This window comes from Perca flavescens, chromosome 20, assembly GCF_004354835.1.
Source record: "Perca flavescens isolate YP-PL-M2 chromosome 20, PFLA_1.0, whole genome shotgun sequence".
Classification (NCBI taxonomy): Eukaryota; Metazoa; Chordata; class Actinopteri; order Perciformes; family Percidae; genus Perca; species Perca flavescens.
In genome coordinates, this window is record NC_041350.1 from 8,773,966 (window position 1) to 8,801,022 (window position 27,057).

The 27,057-nt window shown below is 40.4% G+C and overlaps 2 protein-coding genes across 6 annotated transcripts in view; one reads left to right on the forward strand and one right to left on the reverse strand.

Annotated features, from left to right (window-relative positions):
- The window catches only part of LOC114546600 (zinc finger MYM-type protein 4-like), a 28,718-nt gene extending 17,932 nt beyond the window's left edge, over positions 1 to 10,786 (forward strand). For all 5 annotated transcript variants that reach the window (XM_028565498.1, XM_028565501.1, XM_028565499.1 and 2 more), the window contains 11 exons: positions 5,959 to 6,104; positions 6,216 to 6,333; positions 6,481 to 7,008; positions 7,108 to 7,184; positions 7,479 to 7,608; positions 7,745 to 7,896; positions 7,992 to 8,106; positions 8,727 to 8,975; positions 9,835 to 9,946; positions 10,060 to 10,128; positions 10,299 to 10,786. In XM_028565498.1, the coding sequence (XP_028421299.1) occupies positions 5,959 to 6,104; positions 6,216 to 6,333; positions 6,481 to 7,008; positions 7,108 to 7,184; positions 7,479 to 7,608; positions 7,745 to 7,896; positions 7,992 to 8,106; positions 8,727 to 8,975; positions 9,835 to 9,946; positions 10,060 to 10,128; positions 10,299 to 10,446 (1,844 nt within the window). In that variant the 3' untranslated portion in view covers positions 10,447 to 10,786. The remainder of the gene's footprint in view (positions 1 to 5,958; positions 6,105 to 6,215; positions 6,334 to 6,480; positions 7,009 to 7,107; positions 7,185 to 7,478; positions 7,609 to 7,744; positions 7,897 to 7,991; positions 8,107 to 8,726; positions 8,976 to 9,834; positions 9,947 to 10,059; positions 10,129 to 10,298) is intronic.
- Positions 10,787 to 18,918: 8,132 nt separating this feature from the next.
- Positions 18,919 to 25,172, reverse strand: LOC114546601 (tubulin beta-4B chain). Its single transcript, XM_028565504.1, has 7 exons — positions 25,002 to 25,172; positions 24,664 to 24,772; positions 23,630 to 23,740; positions 23,097 to 23,341; positions 22,643 to 22,965; positions 22,193 to 22,537; positions 18,919 to 19,805 (listed from the first exon to the last, which is right to left on the reverse strand). The coding sequence occupies exons 1-7, from the start codon at positions 25,056 to 25,058 to the stop codon at positions 19,658 to 19,660; spliced, it is 1,338 nt and encodes a 445-aa protein (XP_028421305.1). The 5' UTR covers positions 25,059 to 25,172; the 3' UTR covers positions 18,919 to 19,657.
- Positions 25,173 to 27,057: the final 1,885 nt, after the last annotated feature.

The window sequence follows — 27,057 nt, forward strand, 5'->3', positions numbered from 1 at the left end:
GCGATTCTGCCTTCTCACAGTGTGACACAGGTTCGTGGATTGCGCTTTCGGATTCATATCGCAAATCGTTACAGCCCTACTAGATTGAGATAACGTTTTCGCTTTCATACAATCTTCTTCTTCTCTGTACACACTCTGATGGTGCTGAACCTACAGTAACTCACCATTAAACATGGTCTCAATGCACTTTACCATTAAAAGAACACCTATATGAAACACTGCAACAAAACAGTTCAGTTCCTGCTCAAGGAAAAATCGCTCCCAAACATCTCCTTGTGTTTATTGATCAAACCAAACCGCTCGTAGTGGTGGAAGGTTAGGTTTCACCACGAGACACTTATGACACAGATCAGATGAGCCAATTAGAAATAAAAAGTTGAATTGTCACCTAAGCAAAAACAACTTTTAACATAGTGCTTTGTTGAGTAAAATATTGTGCTTGCTTGTCCTTTGTTATTCTTAGAGTCCGCACAAGGTGGACCGTGATATACTGGACTAATATTGATCTTTTATTAGGTATAGAACATCAGGCTGTTCTGCAAAGACAAAGATAACAAAGAAAATGGTTAAAACATAAAAATGGTTAACACTAATGGTACTAAATTGTAATATTAATAATAATAATATAATGTAAAACCTAGTTTTAGCAGCACTGATAGAAGTAGCCATTGTCCCTCAGGACATGGCTGGTGTGCCTTTTTTGTAGGGTGTTTGTCACAACCCTACACAGCATCTAATATATTTTCATTCATTTTTGTTTTTTGGTTAATTCAATTATTCGTTGTTCACAACTAGCTGTTTCAATAATTGCACCAGCTCTGCTAGATAGCTCCTCGCAACCTGACCACCCATCTGCGGAAGCTTCCACATCTCCGCCGCCATCGCCAAAACCTCAGGGAGAAACTCAGCCGTGTAAGGGCGTGCCAGCACGCCTAACCGGACGCCATTTCCTGGGCAGGAGGGAGACTGACTCTGACTGCAAGGTCTGCTGCTCACAAAACAAGAGGAAGAGGGTGGAGGAAGAAGAGCAGCAGGAGGAGAAGAAGAAGCAGAAGATGGAGGAGGCTGAGGAGCCAGAGAGGAAAACAGAAGAAGAGTCAGAGGAGGCAAAGGGAGTACAGTCACACGATGGGGAGAGAAAAGAGGGCGAGCACTCCAAAACGAAGCATTGTGAGCAGCACAGTGGGACATTGTGGAGTAAGACGTCGTATTACTGTAAGACGTGTTCAGGAGAGCCCAGTCTCTGTCCTGTGCCCTGTTTTGAACTCTACCACACCAGACTCATCTACAAAACCCCTCCTGAACTGGAAACACAAGGTGAGCCTTCTGAATAACAAAACACACATATATATATATATATATATATATATATATATATATATATATATATATATATATATATATATATATATATATATATATATATATCTATCTCAAATAGTAAAGAAAATACGTTAACACTTTACTTGAAGGTATCTACATAAAAGTAACATGACACTGTCATGAACACATGAACCATAACTTGTCATGACAAAAACCAAATGACACTTACTAAAAGAAGCGTTATGTCATAAACGTTTATGACTTGTTTATAATGTTTATGACACGTTCATAACATTGTAGGTCTGTGCAATTAATAAAAATGTAATCGTGATTATGATTTCGGCTGCCAGTGATCACAAAAACTGAATTATCGCGAAAAAGGATTATATCGCTCATTACTTTTTGCAAGTAAACTCTTATTTTCTTTTGTGTTCTGAATAAAGTTTTGTTTTTTGTTTTTTTTTACTGTCGAATTATTTAACTTTTTCCACTGTTTTTTTTAAGTTCAATAATTAGAACATCTTTCCAGAAGTCAACGCGTAATCGTGTTAAATTATCAAAATAATCGTAATTATATTTTTTCCCATAATCGAGCAGCCCTATGATAGTGTCATGTCATTCTTATGTAGATACCTTCAAGTAAAGTGTTACCAAAAATACTTTAGAATTTTTTTATCATTTGTACCACAGCTGTATCCAGTATTTAAGGCTTTTGTCAACAGCGTGTGTAATAGACTCCAACTAATGTTAATGCTATTATAGTCAGAGTAACTACAACGATGCACTGACATGATCTGTTGACATCAACTTCTTAAGAGGGCCGAGTGTATCACCTGAGTTTTTCTCTTCACAGCCTCCTGACGTGCTGACACGAGGAACTGTCTTCTACCACGGCCCCCGGACAAAAAATGAAACGACTGCAGTATTTATGCGAAACTAACTAAAGATAGCAGTATTTATGTGTGTGTGTGTGTGTGTGTGTGTGTGTGTGTGTGTGTGTGTGTGTGTGTGTGTGTGTGTGTGTGTGTGTGTGTGTGTGTGTGTGTGTGTGTGTGTGTGTGTGTGTGTGTGTGTGTGTGTGTGTGTGTGTGTGTGTGTGTGTGTGTGTGTGTGTGTGTGTGTGTGTGTGTTCTTTAACTGATGGACTAATGGTCAAGGCAAGATTGAGATACTTCCTTAAGTGCTTCACTGACCTACAACACAGTACTGTAAAAATGTAGTAACATTTATTTTTACCTCAATTAATAGGTGTCATGAACATGGCATTAAAACTGATCCTGATCATGGTACATTTGTCAAGTGTGTTTTAAAAGTATGAATCTAATGTTTCGTACACTTGATTTGTGTTTGTTGTGTTAACGGACTGTGGGTTCTTAGACACACACAGGTATGTTTTTACCACCACATCCCATTATGGGATGCCACTTTACATTACAGGCAGCTGAAACGTCATTCACTGTTTGACTAGCAGTGATGACACCTGTGCTACAGTATGCAACCTGATCCTTACATTTATTAAGGACACTTGTGCCTGCCTGCCTGCCTACCCAGATGCAGCCCCTGGAAACATGTATTGCACTGTACAGGCTTCTTATGAAGGGGGGGGGGGGAATACCACATTGTTTAGGTCAAACCAATTTCTCATAAGTTTTTGAAATTGGCTCCTAAACGTATGCAATATATAACGGGCAAACCCATTGATGCGAAACTCAAAATGTCATGGAACTCAAATGAGCTGGATTCAAGCTACTGTGCTGCAAAATATGCTACTACTTTGAACAAAATACTTTTTCGTTTCTCAGGTTTTATGGGATTTTCGCTGCAGTGTAGATAAACTATGTAACTTCTGTCCAAATAGGGCACCACACTAAATTAAGTTATCTCATTAAATATTTGTAATAATCCATCTGAAATTCTGCTGTTTGTCTTTTATGCAGTGTTTTAAAGGAGATGGACTTGAAGGCAATGCCATAGGAAATGACAGCACAGTTGTTGTAGAAATGAACGATTTTCCCTCAGAAGGGCAGTCAGACCCAATGTGTATCTTAGGTGAAGGTCATTTAGTATGGGTTTACTCTCACTGCTAAATTGACCAGAGGGTGAGTTGACCAAACTAGGAGATAAAGTGTACCATTCTCGATAAACGTTTATAAATGAAAGTTTCAGCCTGGTGCCCGACCTGTTACTATAGATGCACCTCTCAACTAAAATCAGCAATCACTTGAAGGAGTGTCTGAGGGAAAAAAACCTTTCATTTGGATGTTCAGTTATCTTGTTTGTACGGTTATGCTGCATTTTAGGTATTATTGTGAATGTGTGATGTATGTTTTAAAAGTACCATTCCTTGCTGTACCTCACTACTGATGCGGTCATGTGAACCAAGGTTGACTTCAGTTCATCCGTGTGCTGGCTGAGCTTGGTTGACATTTAAATTGTTTCCAGGGCTGTATTACATCACTCATAAATGCGTTGCTGTTTACTTCTTTTGCAACCTACTGTCTGTTGTAAGTTTTTGTAACGTTTTCTCCACTGTTCACTGCATGTTTTTATTTGTTTGTTGTTACTTATAACACTGACCAACATGAGATTGTGAAATCATGTTGCATTACAGCTTTTTGTTTTAAAAGAATATTGTCAACACCTAAAAATAATGGTTTTGTTAAATGCAAACCCAATGTGAATAAATTTAATTTGTGAATACAATTTTGTTTGTGTGTTATATTTCTTGGGTTTTTGGGCAGGTAAAATCGAAGTTCATAATGACCCACCCGTTTGAATCTTAGACACATCAGTCAAAACCAAACTATCGAGTAGCTATTACTAAGTCACCTTTGAAACCATTTATTCTTGAGTAACAAAATGCTGCGATCATTTTTAAGATGTTTACTGTAGTAAGCTGCAAAAGCTGCCTCTATGATAATCAGACTGTATCCAAGACATTAACTCCACAAGACCAAAGTTAAGTTAAATTCAGTAACCGAGCAACTTCCAAACAGCAGTTTGAAGCTGCAGACCAACAAGGAAACCAGCCAAGCTTAGTTTTTACAGATGCATAACTGAAATGAATACAATGCAATACGTAAACAAATAATTATAGATACAAATACAAGCAAAGATGTAAAAGTGAAGGGGAAATTCTTCCGCAGGTGTCCGATGTAACATTGTCAGGGCTAATGTTGGTTAAATGAATGTCAGAATAGTTTTTTTTTTTTTTTTTTTTTTTTTGTTAAATAAGTAAATGTTTTTCTTGACATAAAGCTCTGCTGCCTGCTTTGGGGGAGTAAAGAAATCCCTGGAATCTGTACATATGTCAACAGATCTTCATGATGTAATCATAGTTTTACTTTTCAGGTCTAAGGTCATGTGTTCCCATAAACAAAAGATGCCTTCAAAAGTGAACCTGTTGATGCCTCTGAATGCACATACATTTACATAGATTCACTTAATGAAGTGCTACAGCTGTTTGGTAAAAAAATCTTTAAATTGTAATCAGTTGCTACAACACAAAGGTTCTATGTGTATCCTTTTAGCCACACCCATTTATTATGAGAGCTGAAGGGTCTAAATATTTTTGTTCATTTTGAGAATTACAGATTAAAGGAACACGCCGACTTATTGGGAATTTAGCTTATTCACCGTAACCCCCAGAGTTAGACAAGTCGATACATACCCTTCTCATCTCCGTGCGTGCTGTTATGCTGTCTGACGGCTCCAGCATTAGCTTAGCCCAGCACAGATCCTGCAGGTAACTGGTTCCAACTAGCCTACTGCTCCGAATTGTGACAAAAGTGACAAAATAACGCCAACATGTTCCTATTTACATGTTGTGATTTGTATAGTCACAGCGTGTACAAAAAACAATGTAACATGAGACACAGCCAAAATTCTAACACAGAGAGGCTTGCTGCGAGCATATCACTCCGCCCAAGTACTATATTCTTCCGCCTGAGAATATAGTTCCCGGTTTGTTTACAGTTAGAAGACGGCTGTGTCTCATGTTACGTGGTTTTTGTACACGCCAGACTTATAAATCACAACATGTAAATAGGAACATGTTGGCGTTATTTTGTCACTTATTCGGAGCAGTAGGATTACTGGAACCATTCACCTGCATGTTCTGTGCTGGCCTGATGCCGCTGGAGCTGTCAGACAGCCTTACAGCACGCACAGAGATGAGAAGGGTATGTATCGACTTGTCTAACTCTGGGGGTTACGGTGAATAAGCTAAATTCCCAATAAGTCGGCGTGTTCCTTTAACATAACAAAGTGACTTACATAGCATGGCCATGATGACAATGATACATATATGGTGTACTGTATATCTTTTCAAAATGTGTTTTGTTAGGACCTTTCAGCAGCAAGAAAAAAAATACACATGTACTGACATGTCACTTATAAATTTTCCTCTTTTACCATTTTTTGTGAGACTGTAGGATGTTTATTTGTCAGTTCTGTATTTTGTTTCTTTTTCTCCTTTTGGCAAATTTGTTTGCAACTAAATATTTTCAATTAAAAAATGAAAAGTGCTTGATTGTCTTACTGTATCTATTTCATTAATATTTAACCCATTTCAATATTTTGCCCATCTCTCGTTCTCTCTCCTCTCATTTACTTCTCCCTCCCTCCCTCCCCCAGCTCCATCTCTGTTTTCAGTTAGCTCCCCTTCAGGAGAGGAGAAGGTGAAGGTGTTGATTGTGCCGGTCCCAGTACCGGTCTTCATTCCAGTGCCTATGAACATGTACTCCCAGCACACACCTGTTCCAATGGCTATGCCTGTGCCCGTACGTTCCATTACATTAGTAATTCTATGAGTTCAGAATGATTAATGTACTTTGTATTGGCTATTTGCTGCAGCAAATTAATTGTTTACTTGTTTCTGCTGTTTGTTACAGGTTCCAGTACCTATGGTAGTACCACCACAGAAAAAGGACATGAAAGATGCAGCGGTCCAGTCAGAGCCTTTGGCTGTGGAGGAAGAAAAACCGAAAGATAGGCCTGTTTACAGTGCAGGTAAGGGCAGCTTTTGTCCTGATTTTTATATGTTTGAGTCATTTAAGGCTTGAGATACAGTATGTCTGCTACATTAATCAATGAAATATCAAAAGCTTAATTACCCCAATTTCACCTCACCTATGTTTATTTTTGTGTCTGCTACAGACCAAAGCAGATCTTACAGTGGAAATATGAATACAGAGGTTGTCACTCCCATAACCCGTGAAGATCAGGAGACAGAAAAAGCAGTACAAGCCGACCTGCCACTTACTGTGAGTTCAGAGAGGAGCCCAGAGTCGACTGTTCTCCTACTTAATACCCAGCCAGAGAGGAGCCCAGAGTCGACTGTTCCCCTACTTAATACCCAGCCAGAGAGGAGCCCAGAGTCGACTGATCCCCAACTTAATACGCAGCCAGAGAGGAGCCCAGAGTCAACTGATCCCCAACTTAATACCCAGCCAGAGAGGAGCCCAGAGTCAACTGATCCCCAACTTAAAACCCAGCCAGAGAGGAGCCCAGAGTCGACTGATCCCCAACTTAATACCCAGCCAGAGAGGAGCCCAGAGTCAACTGATCCCCAACTTAGTACCCAGCCAGAGGGGACCACGGCAACAAGCGATCCACCTACCACCAGTGCTGAGCATCAACCCCCGTCCTCTCCAATGATGGACTTGGAGACTGACATCCCGTCCGGTGAGACATCCTGTAACTTAAAGTGAACACCCAAATGAATCTGTTGGGGGAAAAAAACTGGATAACATGTAGTCCCTACAACTTTTGTGTTTCTAACAGAATCGTTGGATCAGACATTAGCTGCTCCACAGCGAGGAGTGAAGAGGCCCAGAGAAGGTTTCACCAGCCGGAAACGAGTACGATAGCTCAGCAGTCTTTCTTTTATCCATTTTATCAGCCTCGGATTGAAAAGCTTACTGACTTTAGGTTTTAGCTCTCTAGCTGTAGGAAACATTTTTAACAAAGAGTCCCTCCCTGTCCTTTGATTTGTTATGACATTCTTGATTATAACATGTATTTATAGAACCAGAAAGTTTTCAAATACGCCCAGTATTAGCCTAAAAGTGCATTTTCTGCTCACAGTCAACCTTTTAGTTGTGTCAACAGCTATCCCACATGACCCAGTATTCATTGCATTTCCATCCATCCAGGGTCGAAGGCGAACTGTTGCATCGAACCGCAGTGCAGTGGTGACTCCAGCCGCCTCTAAACTGGACCACCTGTATGGAGTTAAAGCCTGGAAGAGCTGGGTCCAACAACGAAACAAGCACCAGAGAGAATGTAAGCCTCACTTCTCTTTATATATTTAAGTTTTAAGTTAGAATATCTCTTCCTCTGAGCCATCGATTGGTTCTGTTTACATCCCTTTTTTATTTCATTCTATGCCCGTTGAGTTTCATGTTCTCTTCCCCTGTAGCCAATCCAGTGGATATTAAAGAAGACATCCTTCAGTGTGACTCTGCTGAGCTCAGCTATGCTCTGTCTTGCTTCATCAGAGAAGTGAGACGGCCCAATGGAGAGACCTACAGCCCAGACAGCATCTTCTACCTCTGTCTGGGGATACAGCAGGTAACGCACTCATGTTGTGTCACAGCTTCCCATGTTGATTCTAATAGTGTGTTTCTTATTGATTCCTTCTTTCCTGTCTCTCTCTCTTTGGACAGTATCTGTTCATGGAGGGCCGCATAGAAAACATCTTTAATGACCCGCTGTACAGTCAGTTTGCTACCAAGATCAGTGGGATGCTGCACCTCTGGAAACCTAAATTACTACCTAATGGTATGATTGCTGACATGAAGTCCTAATCCTTCCGATTTTCATGAAATCACACCCTAATTTGATACTGTTTTTTTTTGTTTTGTTTTTTGCAATAGATAGTCAATGTATTTACCATTATCTTTCTATATAGACGTTTTTGGTTGGTAGTGATGGGAGTCTGCCATTCCAGGAATAGATTCAGATTACCTACAACTTTAGAGCTGCACTAATCAATATTTTGATATTAACAATGTGTCACAATACTACATATAATGTAATCACCCAACTCTGCGGTTCCTCTCAGCTCTACAGAGCGTTCTAATGCATTTCAACTCATTGTTTTGGTTTTATGGCCCACAACTTTACCGTTTTGGTTCAGGCTCACTGCTCTCATCAGCATTGTTTATAGAAGCAGCAACAGGAAGCTCTGAGAAACCCACTGCACATTACCTGCCTAGCACCAAACAGCAAGGTGCAGCCAGCTGGTGAACACAGTGGATTTAGCTGTTTAGCACCTATCACAGCATGCAGTTAAGCGAAAGGCATGGAAGCACCCTAAACAGGTGGCCAGTAAACACCCGTGGGCACTTTGAGCCTCCGATTCACTCAGCTCTTTCCCTGCCTCCACTTTCCTCCTCAAGGTGTTACTGTTTCCTCCCGTATTGTGGAGTCCTACCTGTGGGAGTGTAAGCAGCTGGGCGCCTACTCCCCCATAGTGTTGCTCAACACACTGCTCTTCTTCTGCACAAAGAACTTCCGCTTCAACACGCTGGCGCAGCATCAAAGCCTCTCCTTCACCAACTTCACTCGACGCTCCAGACCCTGCAACCGAGCCGGCAAAGTCCACTACCTCCGATACCAGAGAAGCAGCGCTGCCACACCCCACACAGGTGGGTGTTGTTAAATAATACATGTATGTCTTTTTAAATTGAAGTCGGAATGATAGTAGTTTGTCCATGCAGCTGTGCTTTTGAGCAGTAGCTTACATTTTTCAAACTCACCATATTTAGTACAAAATATCTGGTATCAGTAACTTCAAATCCAAAACTATTGGTATCAGGCTTCATCTGGTATCAGGATGTTTTTATCCCTTGTGTTGTCTTCCGTCGACCATGAACTTGTTGTCCATCCAGGTCAGAAGTGAAATTGAATTTTTTGTGCTTTATCCTGCAGTTTTTTTTATGCTTTTGACACTTTTTAAAACGTTTTTGTCACTTTTTTCAACGTTTTATTTTTAAATTAATGGTCAATAAACCTAATTGATATGACATTATACCAAATTTTTGAGTTAAAAAAGCATAAATTATTAATTATGTTTTACTAATAGTTAAGATCAAAGGATGTTGAGTGAATCACAGTCTGGTTTATGTCAAAGTTTAGTCACAATACTGTTTTAAAACCATTTAAACATGTTTATAAAATTGAATAAAACACCCAAAATTTTAATTTTACGTGCAAAGATCGTTGTATGGGTTTCGTTACAACATACATCCATGCATCCATGTTATTTTTGGACATTTTTGTTCACAGAAACCTATATTTCTGATATAAAAACTTTGAAAACGGGTCAAATTTAACCCTTGGACAACACAAGGGTCATACATCAGCTTCATCCTATTTCTAGACATCAAAACCAGATTCAGAAATTGTCCCTAAAAGCATAATGTGTTTGGAAATAGACGGTGAATGTTACGGATAACTGAGTAAACAACAAATAACTGAGTTGTGGTACTTATTTTTTGTTTTTAGAGCGATACAGAAAAAGGCAGGGAGAGGAAGAGGGAGACCTAGAGATGTGTGAAAATGTCGCCAATCCTCTACACTGTCCCGTCAGACTCTATGAGTTCTACCTCTCCAGATGGTGAGACACACACACACACATACACATACACACACATTTATAGGCCCCTATATGAAAGAACTAATAAAACTGAACAAACGTTTTGTCTTCTCTGTCCTCTTCTTCTCTAACAGCCCTGAGTCAGTCAAGAGTAGGTCTGACCTGTTTTTTCTGCAGCCTGAACAGTTTGTGCACCCTCAAAGGTCAGACTCCGTCCTCCAACATTACAGAAACCCAGTGACAAAAAGTGTCTTTTATTACACTGCCATGTTGTATATTCACCCTATTAAAATTAATGTTTAATTAATGTTACTTTCTCTGCTGTTTGTGGACAACAATGTGCAAATTTCTTTTCCATTTCTGACCTCAACAGTTCCCACTGGTACACCTTTCAACCGTTAGAGGGCGCCACTCTACAAAGCATGCTCACGCGCATCCTGGCCGTCAGAGAGGTTCACCAGGAACATGAAGCAGCCCAACATCAGTCCCCAGCCACTGCTGATAATGACAGTTTACAGTGATATGGAGCTCTGCCTATTCACACCCTGCTTATGATCTTCTCTGCAACAGAAACCTTCGCCGATGCTGAACAGTTCTCAGTGAACTGCAGCCGTAGGTACGCCCATCAGTCATTCAGACGAAGGTTGACGGGTCTCTGAAAAGGAAGACCGAACAAAGACACAATGAAAGGGGGACAAACGAGACAAACTTAAAGAACGTTACAAAAAAGTGTGGGATCGTTGTATTTAGTAACCTCAGTAGTTCCCCACATAAACGCACAATGAGTTTACAAACATCCAATACTCTAAAATATGAAAAAGGGAGTACATTGTTCTTCTTTTCTCATCGTGTCACACCAGAGTGATATTTCTCATTTCTCTCGTGTGGTTTGTTAAGTTTTTTTTTTTATTTACTATCAGTAATGGTCCATGCCAAGCCTGTCAAATGAACTTTTTATTTCAACTTCTGCAATACTAAACTGGTATGAGCAGCAAACTGAGAACAGCCGGTGGTTGACGAGAGTTTACATCCATTAAGCACTGTCAGATCTGTTTGTTAAGGGGTTTAAATGAGTATTTACTTGTACGGTATACGTTTTAAAGTCTGATACTGGTATTTAAAGCAACACTGCGTAACATTGTTTATTTTTTTGCGATTTTTCGCCCCTACAGTTTCAGAGTTTAATTCACTTTTACACTGCTGTCATAATATGGTCAGCTGTACATGTGCTATTGTTATGATTACATAACTTAGACAAGAAACTTTAATCTTATTCATCACATACAATTTGACTGCACAGTGTAGTGAAATTCAATTAGGGCATTGAACCCATCCTAAGTATTAGGAGCAGTGGACAGCTATACATCATCAGCATCCGGGAAACAACTTGGAATTCAGTGTCTTGCTCAGGGACACTTTGATAGTGCCGACCCACTACCTCCGACTCACAGCCAGCCCATGATCAAAAACTAGCAAGTCGACAACTTTACTAATATTACCTACTAGTCCAACAGCAAGATGGCCAGCTCGGTTCTGTTGCCCGCCAGCATTCCAGTCCTGGCAGCACGGCTAACCGAGCAAACATAATTAGGTGACGGCAGCTACAGTTAGCAGCCCAATTTAGCAACAAGCAACAGAGTCGAGGCAGAGCAGCCGGAGGACATCAGACGGAAAAACCCGAAAACATTTTATCTGTAAAATATGATCCAGTTTTGCCAAAATCGATGGTAGTGCCGTAAAGCTTGCAACATTCTCCCTAAGTCAGTGTAGCATAAAAATTATTTTTTTTAAGCTGTTATTTTAAGGTAAATAGTTCTGCAATGTTGCTTTGATGAATTGCTTTTAAATTTCAAAATCTGAAAACAATGACATCCTGAGCAGGTTCTGTAATTTTATTATTTATACATAGCTTTTATACATTTATACAAGCTTAAAAAAAAAAAGTCACTTAGTTCAGGTGAAGCACTTCCAACAGACATCCAGTGTATTTATGATAAATGAAACATTAAATATGTAGTTTACCAAACTGCATCACATTCATCACGTTGGCGGTGGATGAATATGTTGTTAAACCAGTATACTGTATATCAGTGTAACCCTTGTACTAATAGAGGAGACTCGCAGTTCCTCTCATCCTTTGTTTTTATTATGAATATGTAGTTATCTGATATTATGTTGTTCCCCTTTATGAGTCGTCGTCCTGTGTGGCCTTATTTCACGACAATTTTCCCTTCTCCACTTGTTTCTCTCCAGTGTTCCCTCACATACTTTCACTTATTCCCTCTGGAGGTAAAGTGGAGGAGTGGCTCATCACAACCCACATCCATTTTAATGCAGTGCATATAATCTACTACAGTCTAAATCATGAAGCTTCATTTACAGACCACCATAATTATGACCGGGAGTGTTACAATTAGAGTTACAATAGGACGTCTACTCTCCATATGCATTCCCTGTATGTATTCCTGTCCCCTTTAAAGGTCCCATGGCATGAACATTTCACTTTGAGTTTTTTTAACATTAATATGCGTTCCCCCAGCCTGCCTATGGTCCCCCAGTGGCTAGAAATGGTGATAGGTATAAACCGAGCCCTGGGTATCCTGCTCTGCCTTTGAGAAAATGAAAACTCAGATGGGCCGAACTGGAATCTTCTCCTTATGAGGTCATAAGGAGCAAGGTTACCTCCCCTTTCTCTGCTTTGCCCGCCCAGAGAATTTGGCCCAACCATGAGAGAGAGAGAGAGACATCATGGCTTGCAAACGAGCAAAGTGGCAGTTGGTCAAGGCCACGCCCCCACCCTCCACCTTGCCCAACTTCACCAAACATGTCTGGACTGAATTTTGGATCATTATTTAGTTTTTATTTTAAACAAAAAAATTTTCCTTTCATGATTCTGCCGGTTGACCAGAAAAGTAAATATGTAGGTTAGAAAGTTGAGATTTAATGAAAATATTACCATTTGTTGTTTTGTGGACTCCACTACCCACAATACCATGTGATAACACCATGTGTGTTATGTGTTAATTGCTACTTGGATCTATTTTGTTGTTTTAGCGCTTATGTTTTTGTCATGAAGGCCAGAGTGCCTTTACTTTTGCCTCAACATTAAGCATTCACCGTATTGACTGATGCATTATCCAAACGGAGTACTCTAAATGTTTTAAACATACTGTAACACACTGTCACCGCTGCTGGTGCAAAGGAAATATTACAGTCATAATATTATCACCGCTGTCCGAAGCTCCCATCTGATGATTGTTAAGAAAGAACAGGTCCAAAGACAGTCAGATGTTTTATTGTTACACACAAAATGCTGTATTTCCATTAGGTATTACAAATTCAACTTTTCTTCTTTCCTTGATTGCAAGGTAAAGCATTTATAACGAAAGCATGATAAAAAAAATGAAATGTGATGTTGAGAGTGTAATTGAAATTTGTGCAGTTTTAAAACACTGATTCATAAAATGTGCAAGGGTCTTTGGTGTGTATGTGTTTGACTGTGTTCAAGATCAGTATCTTTCTCACTTTAAGGTAATGTATCAGTTATGTATATAATCAGGGATAGGGGAAATTAGGCCATTATTATTAGATTTTCTCATTTTTAATATGTTAAAGTCCTATTCTTGTGTGGTCTCCCAGTCTCCCGAATAGGTAGCAGCGTCTTAAAAAGTGGTTTCAGAGAAGTGGTCTAGCTAAGGACTACATTTCTCATCTGCTGAACACTGCTGATAATGTATTTAATTACTAGAGCTGCAAAGATTGTCAACTAATAAATTAATCAGCAGCCATTTTGATAATCGGGTTGAGTCTTTTTTTTTTTTTTTTTTTTACAAAAAAAAACTTCTCTGATTCCAGATTCTTAAATGTGAATATTTTCTAGTTTCTTCATTCTGTGACGGTAAACTGAATATCTTTGAGTTGTGAAAACAAGACATTTGAGGACGTCATATTGGGTTTTGGAAAACACTGATCGACATTTTTCACCATTTTCTGTTGAGCCTTTATTAAATGAATGAATGAATTTATGAAATTTAGCATAGGCCTCGTCTACGGGTATTTTACAAAACGTAGCCTTTTCGGATCCTTTAGAAAACTCCTTCCAGGGTGAAGGATTTCCAGAAACTGTTGTAAGTGTTGACACAGTGCACTCTGTCTAAATGACAACACTATGTATAACTATATTAAAGGTCTTGCATTTGTTTTGTTTTAAATTATTATTTTTATTTTAACAGAAATATGTATTTACACTTGAAAGATTGAAAATACACAGTTGAGCTTGATTGGACAAAACATATATTTATTTCTTGGAATAGCTTGTATCTCATTTTGCCCTTTTTTAATTTAACATTTTCTGTAATTGTATTTAGTTTTTTATTATTAACTTACAAATCCTAATATAAAAATGTCCAGTTATTCATAAAGGTTGAGGGCAAAGGATGAATGATGTCAACAATGATCAGAATAATTTATTCTGACTTATTTAATATCACCCTCATCATGGACTTTCCCTTGTGAAAGTTACCATCCAAAAAGAACTCAATGTCCACTTTAATGTGGGCAGATGATATTCTCTCCATTCAGAGGCTTGCAGGAAACGGAAAACAGATTTAAAAGATTAATACCTTTCCGTGATCATTTCTTTCTGCATGTAAACTAAGGAAATAGGAACAGGAATTTTGATATCATAATGAGGTATGTGTGTTATCTACATGATGTCTACCCATTCTGAATGTTTTTGATGTTTGCCCCTCTGTATGATAGGATAAAAGGAAATAATTTTTTTTTTGCATAAATTCAAGAGACACATACAACAGCTACTTTGGAGAAGTGTAGTGTAATTTGAGTATCACATACGGATTTTATCTTCTGGGGACAATGGAAAATACATCAGCAGACTCAAATCACTCAATTCCAAACTCTCCTAAATTATTATCTCAGTGGATAGGCTACTCCTTTGGAAACCTCTTTCTTCAAACAATATATATAAGGCCATAAACACTATTTGATAACACTTTCTAAAAAGTACAATTTCAGAATTATCAATTGTTTTCTCTCCCCAGTATTCTGGAATTGGGAATTTCAAAGGACTTGCTTATTCATTTATTTTAGAACTAAAAAGATGGAGTATTTGCAATCTCTGAGCTTGTGTAGTGATTTGAGGGTTGAAGGCAAGGCAAGGCAGCTTTATTTGTATAGCACATTTCAGCAACAAGGCAATTCAAAGGGCTTTACATGAAACATGAAACATTAAAAACAGTTAGAAAACCATTAAAAACAATTAAAAACAATTTCAAAGCATTAAAACAATTAACAACAATTTAAGATCATTAAAAGACAAGAATAAAATGTACAGTGCAGTATAAGAATTTTAAAGAAAGAGCAGTTAAAAATAGGTTATTTAAAGAAAGGCAACATTAAAAAGATATGTCTTCAGCCTGGATTTAAAAGAACTGAGAGTTGCAGCGGACCTGCAGTTTTCTGGGAGTTTGTTCCAGATATGTGGAGCATAAAAACTGAACGCTGCTTCCCCCTGTTTAGTTTTGACTCTGGGAACAACAAGTAGACCTGTCCCAGACGACCTGAGAGGTCTGGGTGGGTCATAGTGTAGTAGCAGATCAGAAATGTATTTTGGCCCTAAACTATTTAGTGATTTGTAAACCAGCAAAAGTATTTTAAAATCAATTCTTTGAGGCACAGGAAGCCAGTGTAAAGACTTCAGTACTGGAGTGATGTGATCCACTTTCTTGGTTTTAGTGAGGACTCAAGCAGCAGCGTTCTGAATCAGCTGCAGCTGTCTGACAGATTTTTTAGGGAGACCTGTAAAGACACCATTACAGTAGTCAAGTCTACTGAAGATAAAAGCATGGACAAGTTTTTCCAAATCCTGCTGAGACATAAGTCCTTTAACCCTTGATATATTTTTAAGGTGATAATAGGCTGATTTTGTAATTGTCTTAATGTGACTTTTAAAATTCAGGCCTGAGTCCATGACTACACCAAGATTTCTGGCTTTGTCTGTTGTTTTTAACATTGTCTGTTTGAAGCTGAGTGCTGACCTTTAATCGTTCCTCTTTTGCTCCAAAAACAACCACCTCAGTTTTTTCTTCATTTAATTTAAGAAAGTTATGGCACATCTAGTCGTTAATTTGTTCAATGCACATATTCAGTTGTTGTATTGGGCTATAATTCCCTGGCGATAAGGTTATGTAAATTTGTGTGTCATCCGCATAACTATGGTAACTTATTTTGTTGTTTTCCATAATCTGAGCCAGTGGAAGCATGTAGATGTTGAACAGAAGAGGCCCCAGAACTGAGCCTTGGGGAACTCCGCATGTCATATTTGTATGCTCAGATGTATAATTACCTATAGACAAAAAGTAGTCCTTATTCTTTAAATAGGATTCAAACCACTTTAGTACTGAGCCAGAAAGACCAACCCAGTTTTCCAATCGGTCAAGTAATATGTTGTGGTCGACTGTATCAAATGCAGCACTGAGATCAAGTAATACTAAGACTGAAATTTTGCCACTATCTGTGTTTAAGTGGATTTCATTAAAGACTTTAACAAGAGCTGTCTCAGTGCTGTGGTGTGGTCGAAAACCTGACTGGAAGGCATCAAAACTGTTGTTTAGCGATAAGAAAAAGTTGAGTTGTTGAAAAACCACTTTTTCTATGATTTTGCTTAAAAATGGAAGGTTTGATATTGGCCTATAGTTGCTCATTAGTGTCGTGTCTAGATTGTTCTTTTTTAGGAGTGGCTTGATGACTGCAGTTTTCAGGGCCTGTGGGAAGATACCTGAGAGCAGAGATGTATTTACAATCTGTAGAAGATCAGAAGCCAAACAATTCGAAACACTTTTGAAAACACCCGTTGGTAGAATATCAAGGCAACAGGAGGAGGTTTTCAGATGTTGTATAATGTCTTCCAGGTTGTTATGGCTGATCACATGAAATTGTGTCATATTTGATTTTGTTTTGTGTGTACACTGTGACAACACATATCCTGTACTTGATATGGAAGCACTGACTGTTTGTCTAATTTTCTGAATTTTGTCTGTGAAGAAGGTGGCAAAGTCATTGCAAGCCTTGGTAGAGGCAGTTCAGTTCAGATGCTACTGGTACTGGAGGGTTGGTTAATCTATCGACAGTAGCAAACAAAGCAGGTGAATTATTATTGTTTCTGCCGATAATGTCAGAGAAAAAGAACCGCCTTGCATTCCTTAGTTCCAAATTATAAATGCGAAGTCTCTCTTTATAGATGTCATAGTGTACCTGGAGATTAGATTTTCGCCAACTACGTTAAGCTTTTCGACACTCTCTTTTTTCTGTTCTCACCACTATAAAATTTCTCCATGGAGATCTTTTCTTACCAGAGACAGCTTTGACCTTAGTGGGAGCAATAGCATCAATAACATTCGTAATTTTACAGTTGAAATTATCTACAAGCTCAGTGACTGAGACCCCTGAGAGGGTGGGTGTAGAGGAGAAAAGCTGAATGAATGATTCACTTGTGTTTTCAGTTATATACCGTTTTCTGATTAACTTTGTTTGAACACTTTTGGACACCGAGATAGTGCCGTTAAAGAAAACACAGGAATGATCAGAGAGAGCAACATCAGTCACCACAACCTTGGAAATGTTTAGACCCTTGGAGATAATCAAGTCCAGAGTGTGCCCCTTATTGTGCGTGGGCTGTGTCACATGCTGAGTCAGTCCATAGCTCTCAAAAACACAACACAGTTCTTTGGTTCCTCGGTCCTGGGGGTTGTCAACATGAATGTTAAAATCACCAGCAATAATTACACGGTCAAAGTTAATACAGATTATAGACAGCAGTTCATTAAAATTGTCAAAGAAGTTTTCACAGTATTTAGGTGGCCTGTAGATATTTATAAGTATAGCTGGAAGGAGAGTTTAGCCTTTAATCTGATGAAGCAAGAGTAGGCGGACAAGGACGTTATCAGATCTGTGGCCTGTTCAGCAAGATAACTTCCTTAGATTTGACGGACAGAAAACTGACATAACAGGCTTCCATCACACATTTTGCATAGATATAAGGATAGTATCATATGCATATAGATGTAAGAGATATAGATATGAAGAATAAGGGCCACATCTTGCTGGGGATTTGTTATTCAACTTGCTTGGCATTGACTGATCCCTGCGGATATTTCATGTTGCTCAGTCTCACAGCAATCTGCCACTTAAATGTTCACCTATGCACTGAACCAGTTTATTTTCTGTGACGCCATGAGCTTAAGCGTCACAGTATTTGGACAGGGATTTTGCCAACAGGAAGGACATTAAGTCGTAATGTTACTGTCCCAGTAGGCAGGTTGAAGCTGAACAGATTTATATCCTTGAGCAGGTTTAATTAAAGGTACCATGACATCATGATCTTTGGATGCTTTTATATAGGCCTTAGTGGTCCCCTAATACTGTATCTTAAGTCTCTTTCCCGAAATTCAGCCTTGGTGCAGAATTACAGCCATTAGAGCCAGTCCCACAATGAGCTTTCCTTAGTATGTGCCATTTCTGTGTCTGTCGCTATTGAGGAGAGGGGGGGGCCTTGACCAACAGCCACTTTGCTCGTTTGAAAGCCATGATGTCTCTCTCTCTCATGGGTGGGCCAAATTCTCTGGGCGGGCAAAGCAGAGAAAGGGGAGGTAACCTTGCTCCTTATGATCTCATAAGGAGCAGATTCCAGATCGGCCCATCTGAGCTTTCCTTTTCTCAAAGGCAGAGCAGGATACCCAGGGCTCGGTTTACACCTATCGCCATTTCTAGCCACTGGGGAACAATAGGCAGGCTGGGGGAACACATATTAATGTTAAAAAACCTCATAAAGTGAAATGTTCATGCCATGGGACATTTAAGCTAATACATGAGAACACCTGTGTAGAGGCTTTATAATTTGAGTAATGAAAAATCTGTAATACTGTAGTTCAGTTCAGTCAAATTTATAAGGAGCCACAAGTAACCACACAGCGTAGTACCAATTCATCAAGATCTTTATTAAGTCCATCTATACTTTTGATGTCAATAACATCCCAGTACAAACACACTAAGAATAATGTAGCAGTGACCAGTTTCTGACACTATTAATGGTGCAGGGTGTATTTTGTTTTGCTAAATCAATTCACTACATTCTTATAAAGAATTACACTCCATCAAACCAAGTAAGTGTCAAATTCAGCCATGATTGCCATGAACTGGTCAGTGTTACATTCTCTTTCATCACAAATACACGTAAAACCTGGAGCATGAAAAGTATTACCAGAGGGCGATCATTGAGTAGACAAATAAGGTCAACTACGTATGTATGGGTAGAGATGTAAAACCAGGAGTCAAAATTGTTCCGTGACATACTGGGTAGTCAGTCATCTGTGGACTTTGAAACATGATGAGAAATGGTATTGCCTGGCACGACGTTTAGGTGATACCATCCAAACAGAAAAGAAAACAGGAGAGGTTAAAAACATTCATATCCAAAGCAGGAAAGAAGAAAAAAATAGTGAGAAAAAAGAACAGACAACATTTATAAATCAAGGCTGGAGAAACCCTTCAACGAGTTCAATGTTATCATTTGACGACTTTCATTGGAGTTACTGTGCAAAAAAAAAAAAAAAAAAAATTGTTGTCCAAATGATTGATTTTAAGCCAATTATCAATAATTCTGAACTAACCTAATTCCTAATTGTAGCCTAGTAAGAAAAAGGTGATAGTAGATATTTAGGCCATGTCCTCTTCGCCTTCCTCCTCAAACTCGCCCTCGTCCTCAGCGGTGGCGTCCTGGTACTGCTGGTACTCGGACACCAGGTCATTCATGTTGCTCTCAGCCTCCGTGAACTCCATCTCATCCATGCCCTCGCCCGTGTACCTGAAACAAGTAAATACTTACTTACATGCATCTTGACAAATTATCTTAAAGGTCCCATGGCATGACAATTTCACTTTATGAGGTTTTTTAACATTAATATGAGTTCCCCCAGCCTGCCTATGGTCCCCCAGTGGCTAGAAATGGTGATAGGTGTAAACCGAGCCCTGGGTATCCTGCTCTGCCTTTGAGAAAATGAAAGCTCAGATGGGCCGATCTGGAATCTTGCTCCTTATGAGGTCATAAGGAGCAAGGTTACCTCCCCTTTCTCTGATTTGCCCACCCAGAGAATTTGGCCCACCCTTGAGAGAAAGAGAGACATCATGGCTTTCAAAACAAGCAAAGTGGCAGTTGGTCAAGGCCACACCCCCACCCTCCACCTTGCCCCCCCCCTCTCTCCTCCTCAATAGCTACAGACACAGAAATGGCACATCTTAAGGAAAACTCATTGTGGGACTGGCTCTAGTGGCTGTAGTTCTGCACCAAGGCTGAATTTCGGGAAAGAGACTTCAGATCCAGTATTAGGGGACCACTAAGGTCTATATAAAAGAGACTTCAGATCCAGTATTAGGGGACCACTAAGGCCTACAGTGGGGGAAATAAGTATTTGACCCCTTGCTGATTTTGCAGGTTTGCCCACTTACAAAGAATGCAAAAATCTACAATTTTAATCATATGTACATTCTAACAGTGAAAGACAGAATCCCAAAGAAAATTCCAGAAAATCACATCATATGAATTTATTAAAATTGATAACCATCTGATGAGGAAAAACAAGTATTTGACCCCCTGGACAAACAGCATGTTAATATTTTGTAGAAAAGCCATTATTGGCCAGCACAGATGTCAAACGGTTTTTATAGTTGGTGACAAGGTTTGTGCACATTTCGGCAGGGATGTTGGCCCACTCTTCCCTGCAGACAGCCTCCAAATCATTCAGGTTCCGAGGTTGTCGCCTGGCAACTCAATTTTAAGCTCCTCCAAAGATTTTCAATCGGATTCAGGTCTGGAGACTGGCTAGGCCACTCCAGAACCTTGATGTGCTTCTTCTTCAGCCACTCTTTTGTTGCTTTGGCCGTGTGCTTAGGGTCGTTGTCTTGCTGAAACACCCATCCTCGACCCATCTTCAGTTCTCTCACTGAGGGAAGGAGATGTCGGTCCAGAATTCCACGATACATGGCCCCGTCCCATCCTCCCCTCAATACGATGGAGTTGTCCCGTCCCTTGGCTGAAAAGCACCCCAAAGCATGATGTTGCCACCACCATGCTTGACGGTGGGGATGGTGTTCTTTGGGTTGTACTCGGTGTTCTTTGCCCTCCAAACACGACGAGTTGAGTTGAGGCCAAAAGTTCTATTTTGGTCTCATCTGACCACATCACCTTCTTCCAGGCCTCTTCTGAGTCGTCCCAGGTGGTGAATGGCGAACTTCATGCGGGCCTGTACATGTTTCTTCTTGAGCAGGGGGACCTTGCGTGCGCTGCAGGATTTCAATCCATGACGGCGTGGTGTGTTACCAACCGTTTCTTTTGTAACTGTGGTCCCAGCTGCCTTCAGTTGATTCATCAGTTCCCCCCTTGTGGTTTTGGGATGATTCCTCACCGTTCGCATGATCAGGGACACCCCACGAGGCAAGATCTTGTATGGAGGCCCAGACCGAGGGAGGTTGGCGGTTGTGTGGTGCTTCTTCCATTTCCTGATAACTGCACCGACAGTTGATCTTTTCTCTCCAAGTTGCTTTCCGATTCTCTTGTAGCCCATCCCAGCCTTGTGCAGATCAACAATCTTGTCCCTGATGTCCGTAGAAAGCTCTTTGGTCTTGCCCATGGTAGTGATGTTGGATGCTGGTTGTTTGGGTGTTCACAGGTGTCTTTTATACAGGTAACGAGGTGAGGCAGGTATATTTGATGTAGATAATTGGTTCGGATTGGGGCTGTGTCTTAAAGAAAGACTAACTGGCTTGTAGGAGCCAGAATACTTGCTGTTTGTCCAGGGGGTCAAATACTTGTTTTTCCTCATCAGATGGTTATCAATTTTAATAAATTCATATGATGTGATTTTCTGGAATTTTCTTTGGGATTCTGTCTTTCACTGTTAGAATGTACATATGATTAAAATTGTAGATTTTTGCATTCTTTGTAAGTGGGCAAACCTGCAAAATCAGCAAGGGGTCAAATACTTATTTCCCCCACTGTAAAAGCATCCAAAGAGCACCATGTCATGGGACCTTTAAGTCTATTGCCGAAGTGTTTTGTATTATGACAGATTTGGGGTTATGAAAAGACGTTCATGCATGAAAATGTTAAGTGTATGAACTCTTGGTAAGAACAAGACAGCACAAGTACAGGGACTTCTCCCAAACTGTCCTTTACGTCAGTCTTCTTTTACTCACCAGTGGAGGAAGGCCTTTCGGCGGAACATGGCAGTGAACTGCTCAGAGATGCGCTTGAACAGCTCCTGAATGGCTGTGCTGTTGCCGATAAAGGTGGCAGCCATCTTGAGGCCACGGGGAGGGATGTCGCAGACAGCTGTCTTGACATTGTTGGGGATCCACTCCACAAAGTAGCTGCTGTTTTTGTTCTGCACGTTCAGCATCTGCTCGTCCACCTCCTTCATGGACATGCGGCCCCGGAAGATGGCGGCGACTGTAAGGTAGCGCCCGTGGCGCGGGTCGCAGGCTGCCATCATGTTCTTGGCATCGAACATCTGCTGGGTGAGTTCAGGAACTGTCAATGCCCTGGAAAAAGACAAGCAATTCAATTAGGACTTATTTCAAATACATTTTAAAATGCAACTTAAAGGTGTGATATAGTCTCTAAAAAGCTAAATCCCGCCTCTCTACCTGTACTGCTGGCTGCCCCGGCTGGTCAGGGGGGCAAAGCCGGGCATGAAGAAGTGCAGCCTGGGGAAGGGCACCATGTTGACGGCCAGTTTCCTCAAATCAGCGTTGAGCTGGCCGGGGAAGCGCAGGCAGGTGGTTACCCCGCTCATGGTGGCTGAGACCAGGTGGTTGAGGTCGCCGTAGGTGGGCGTGGTGAGCTTCAGCGTGCGGAAGCAGATGTCATACAAGGCCTCATTATCAATGCAGTAGGTCTCATCTGTGTTCTCGACCAGCTGGTGGACGGAGAGGGTGGCGTTGTACGGCTCCACCACTGTGTCTGACACCTGGAGTGGGAGACCGAAGGGAAAGAGGAGACAAAGGGAGGAGGAGGAAACAACATTAAAGCACAGAGGAGGGGCAACTATTTAGTGTTCAAATATTTCCATGTGTTTTTTTGTGTGGTTTTTTTATGAACCTTGGGCGAAGGCACCACGCTGAAAGTGTTCATGATGCGGTCTGGATACTCCTCTCGGATTTTGCTGATGAGCAGCGTTCCCATGCCAGAGCCGGTGCCTCCTCCGAGGGAGTGCGTGAGCTGGAAGCCCTGGAGGCAGTCGCAACTCTCTGCCTCCTTTCTCACCACGTCCAGGACCGAGTCCACCAGCTCGGCTCCCTCAGTGTAGTGGCCTTTAGCCCAGTTGTTACCTGCTCCACTCTGGCCTGTGTTACATGCAAATACAGACATCTATCACTGCTGTGGTGTCAAAACCTCCTGGATCTTACTTTCATGAAATATGACTTTGTCATACTTGCAAATTCAAACGCAATGTACTCGCAGTGAGCAGTGCATACACTGTAAGAGACTGGCTCCATCACTCTTGCAGAAAAACTATTTTACAGATATATAGGGCTTTAAAGTAAGAGTTGATGCTTAATCACAGTATGGCAATATGATCAACCCAAGTCAAAAAAAAATAACACGTCATTTGTTCACATTTAAATTCTCACCAAAGACAAAGTTGTCTGGTCTAAAGATCTGGCCAAAGGGACCAGACCTCACAGAATCCATTGTGCCTGGCTCCAGGTCCACCAGCACTGCACGGGGGACATACTTGCCACCTGGTGATTAAAATACAAGTGGAAAATTTACAATTTACACACAGTGCTGAAACATTTATTAAAATCATCATAACCCACATCCATTTGAATGCAGTGCATAATCTACTACACTCATTTACAGACCACCATAATTATGACTGGGAGTGTTACAATTATAGTTACAATAGGACGTCTACTCTCCATATGCATTCCCTGTATGTACTCCTGTCCCCTTTCCTTTTTCTAACCATGCCAATATCTTTTCTCCTTTTATTGTTGTTATCTTCCACTTGCCTTTCCCTAATTTGAAAAATGGAACTGGGAGAATTTGGATGAGCAGCAGACAAGTCAAAGTACTAGCAACAAAATACTTTTCCCAACCCTTGAGGTTTCCTGTAATATAACTAGCTAATAGTGTGTATGGTTTATGGTATAGTATGATTTTTTTGTTGGCCATAAATACAATCAAAAACAAGTATTATGACAATGTGCCTACGACATTTACCAAGTCAAAGTCAAAGTACTAGCAACAAAAGAGCACAACACCTATATGTAAAAGTGGTTTATGGACGGTTTCTATTTATTTATTTTTGTCAGAAACGTGCCCATATTTTCTACTACAATATTTAAACTAAGTTTGTCGCCTATAAAAGGCCTCAAGACGCCCTCGTATTTGTTCGGGATAATATCCTTAGCTGGAGCTTTGTTGTTTGTATCATGGAAACGGCGACGGTAGCTAGGAGGAGGGGAGTGGAGCAGGGGGGCAGGGGCCGTTGGCATCACTTCTAGTGGCTTCCAGCGGGGGTTAAGGATCCCCTGCTGGATGGCTACGGAACTAACAAGCCTTTCAGCGTGGTATTGAATTACCTTGGCTCTCTTAGAAACTAGCAACGTTATCTAAAACTCTGTAGTTCGGACACACTCAAAAGCAAAGTGAAGTTAACCTGACGCCTCGTTGTAGTACACGTTGATTCGCTCCAGCTGCAGGTCGCTGTCCCCATGGTATGTCCCGGAGGGGTCGATGCCATGTTCGTCGCTTATCACCTCCCAGAACTAGAATCAGGGGGGAAAAAGAACAGAGGATAACGGTTAAATGAACTGGCTAACTAGCATTACTTATCCGTACGAGTCAAAACCATCGGTGGTATGGACACAAAGGTAACGCTTAGATAGTATTGTTGTTAACGTTAGCTAGGTAAACTCATTTATCAGCCCGCCCAAAATCTAATTTAACATTCACGCTCTTTTTCAGAGTTAAGACTTAAACAAAAGCTATTCTAACCTTTGCTCCAATTTGATTTCCACACTGGCCTGCCTGAAGGTGCACGATTTCCCTCATTTTGGTGGTAATTAAAAACTTACGGACAACGACCGAAACAGACAAAGTTGTAACCGGTTATAACGCTCTAGCACTCCAGTAACGGACTAACCTGAGAAGGTGGGAGTGTTGCCAACTGAAGCTGGCCGATAAATGCTATTGGACTAGCTAAATGTCAGTCGAAGCATATCAGACATCTCATTGGTCGAAAAAAGTTGGATTCCAGTTTTGATTGGACAGTACTATGGGAAGCTCTGTTGTCTTGGTAACACTAAATAGAATCTAATACACAACAACGTTTCTACAGAGACACTTAGACGCTCCAGACGCCCCTTTGTTTATTCGATATTTAGCCGACAAGTTTCGATAAAAACCAAACAACCCCAGATCTTACAATGATTTTCATTGTTGACTCTAATACACGAGCCTCTCTGCTGCTCAAAATAAGAAAGTTAATAATAGATACAAATGAGGCGATATATGATCATCTGTGGCACACATACCAAACTTTCACATAACCTACTTATACATTTATTCTGTGATGATATATTGACAATTTAGTGTGGTTTCATGTTTATTAGACGCCAAGTATGCTATCTAACTAATCCTGCACGCTAGGTCGCCATGGAAGAAGAAGAGGAAGAGGAATGAATGAGTAATTGTCGTAGCTTTCTTTGCAACAAGAGGGTAGTAGAGAGTCTTATAACATACTCAACTCACCTGACGCACAAGGGCGTTTCCTCATACAGTCGAGGGATTTTGGGATTTTGCTGGTAGATGTCTTCACTCTTCAATCTGTTGTGGGGGTTGACCTTTAGATAGTAACATCTATGAATAAAATGTATACCAAATAAAATCTAATTACTCAAATGTTTTCCTCCTCCATAAATAATGCAGCTTTGACAGACATTCAGTGGGTGCATTAGGCTACCTGCTATGACAGTAGCCTAATCAACCAATTCTAAAATGAAATAGATAATAGATCTTTCTCCAAAGAGAGTTCCTCCAAGATTGTGCTGGGTGTTAAGCCTGGTTTCATTCCTCTGCTGGGGCGTAGAACTGAGTAGTTACTTCTGGGGCTCAGAATCTATAATTTACCTTTACAGAAAGCAAAAGAATCCATTCTGGTTTAACCTTTTTTTTTAAATATGAAACCTTACTGCATACACCTAAAAAAATGGCTTGCGGCAAGGTTGACAATACCATAAGCCACCAAATCACAGTAAGAATTCGACCCACATTTTAGATACATATGCAATTCTACAAGGATAAATTGGAGGCGCAGCCTCCAAGCTGTAACTGAGCGTGATCATCAAGTCCAAAGTGCTGGGATTAGGCTACATGGACCACAGAACAACTGTGGAAGTATATTCTTCTTGTAAAAGTTTACTTGACCTAGTAAAGATAAAGAGAGGTCCATCCAACACTCCAGGCCTCTTTCATTTTGCTGAGTAAATGTATAGAATTTGCTTTATAAAGACCAGAAAGGGATGGAGTGACACATATACCAAGGTAAACAAAAGCAGAGGGTTACTATCAAAAAGGGACAGAGCTAAATGGGACCCATGTATCATAGGTCTTCCCTGCAGCACAAGGTTCACCTGGGCAAGAGGTTGGCACAGTGACCAGTGACAACATGTAGGCTACACCTGTGAACTGTTAGTGACATGATTATGATTTCACATAAAACAGGCCCTCAAATAGGAAACACTTGTACAAAGCAATCCAGAGCAGTGGGTGCTAACTAAATCCTACTTCTGTTAAAGTAGTATTATGTTTTTGCTGAGCTTGTGTAAGACAGTGGGCTAATTGATTTACCTCTATATGATTCATTTTAGAGGCTATAGCTTGTTGCATTGTTGGGTTGCTTTATATTGAAAAGAGTAGTACGTCATCTATATGCTACACGTTTTATTATAATTAAATCCAATATAACAATACCTGAAACTACAGATGCAAAATTACATTGCACGGGGTTTTATAATAGTGTGGCCATTCCACTGAGAATGGACAAATGACG

What these genes read in the sequence shown, in the direction of transcription:
- LOC114546601 (XM_028565504.1), bottom strand. Translation starts at nt 25,058, where the DNA reads ATGAGGGAAATCGTGCACCTTCAGGCAGGCCAGTGTGGAAATCAAATT. An exon ending in GAAATCAAATTGGAGCAAAG is followed by an intron (nt 24,773 to 25,001) that starts GTTAGAATAGCT and finishes CCCTGATTCTAG; the next exon opens with TTCTGGGAGGTGATAAGCGA. An exon ending in CGAAAGGCCTTCCTCCACTG is followed by an intron (nt 19,806 to 22,192) that starts GTGAGTAAAAGA and finishes TACTTGTTTCAG; the next exon opens with GTACACGGGCGAGGGCATGG.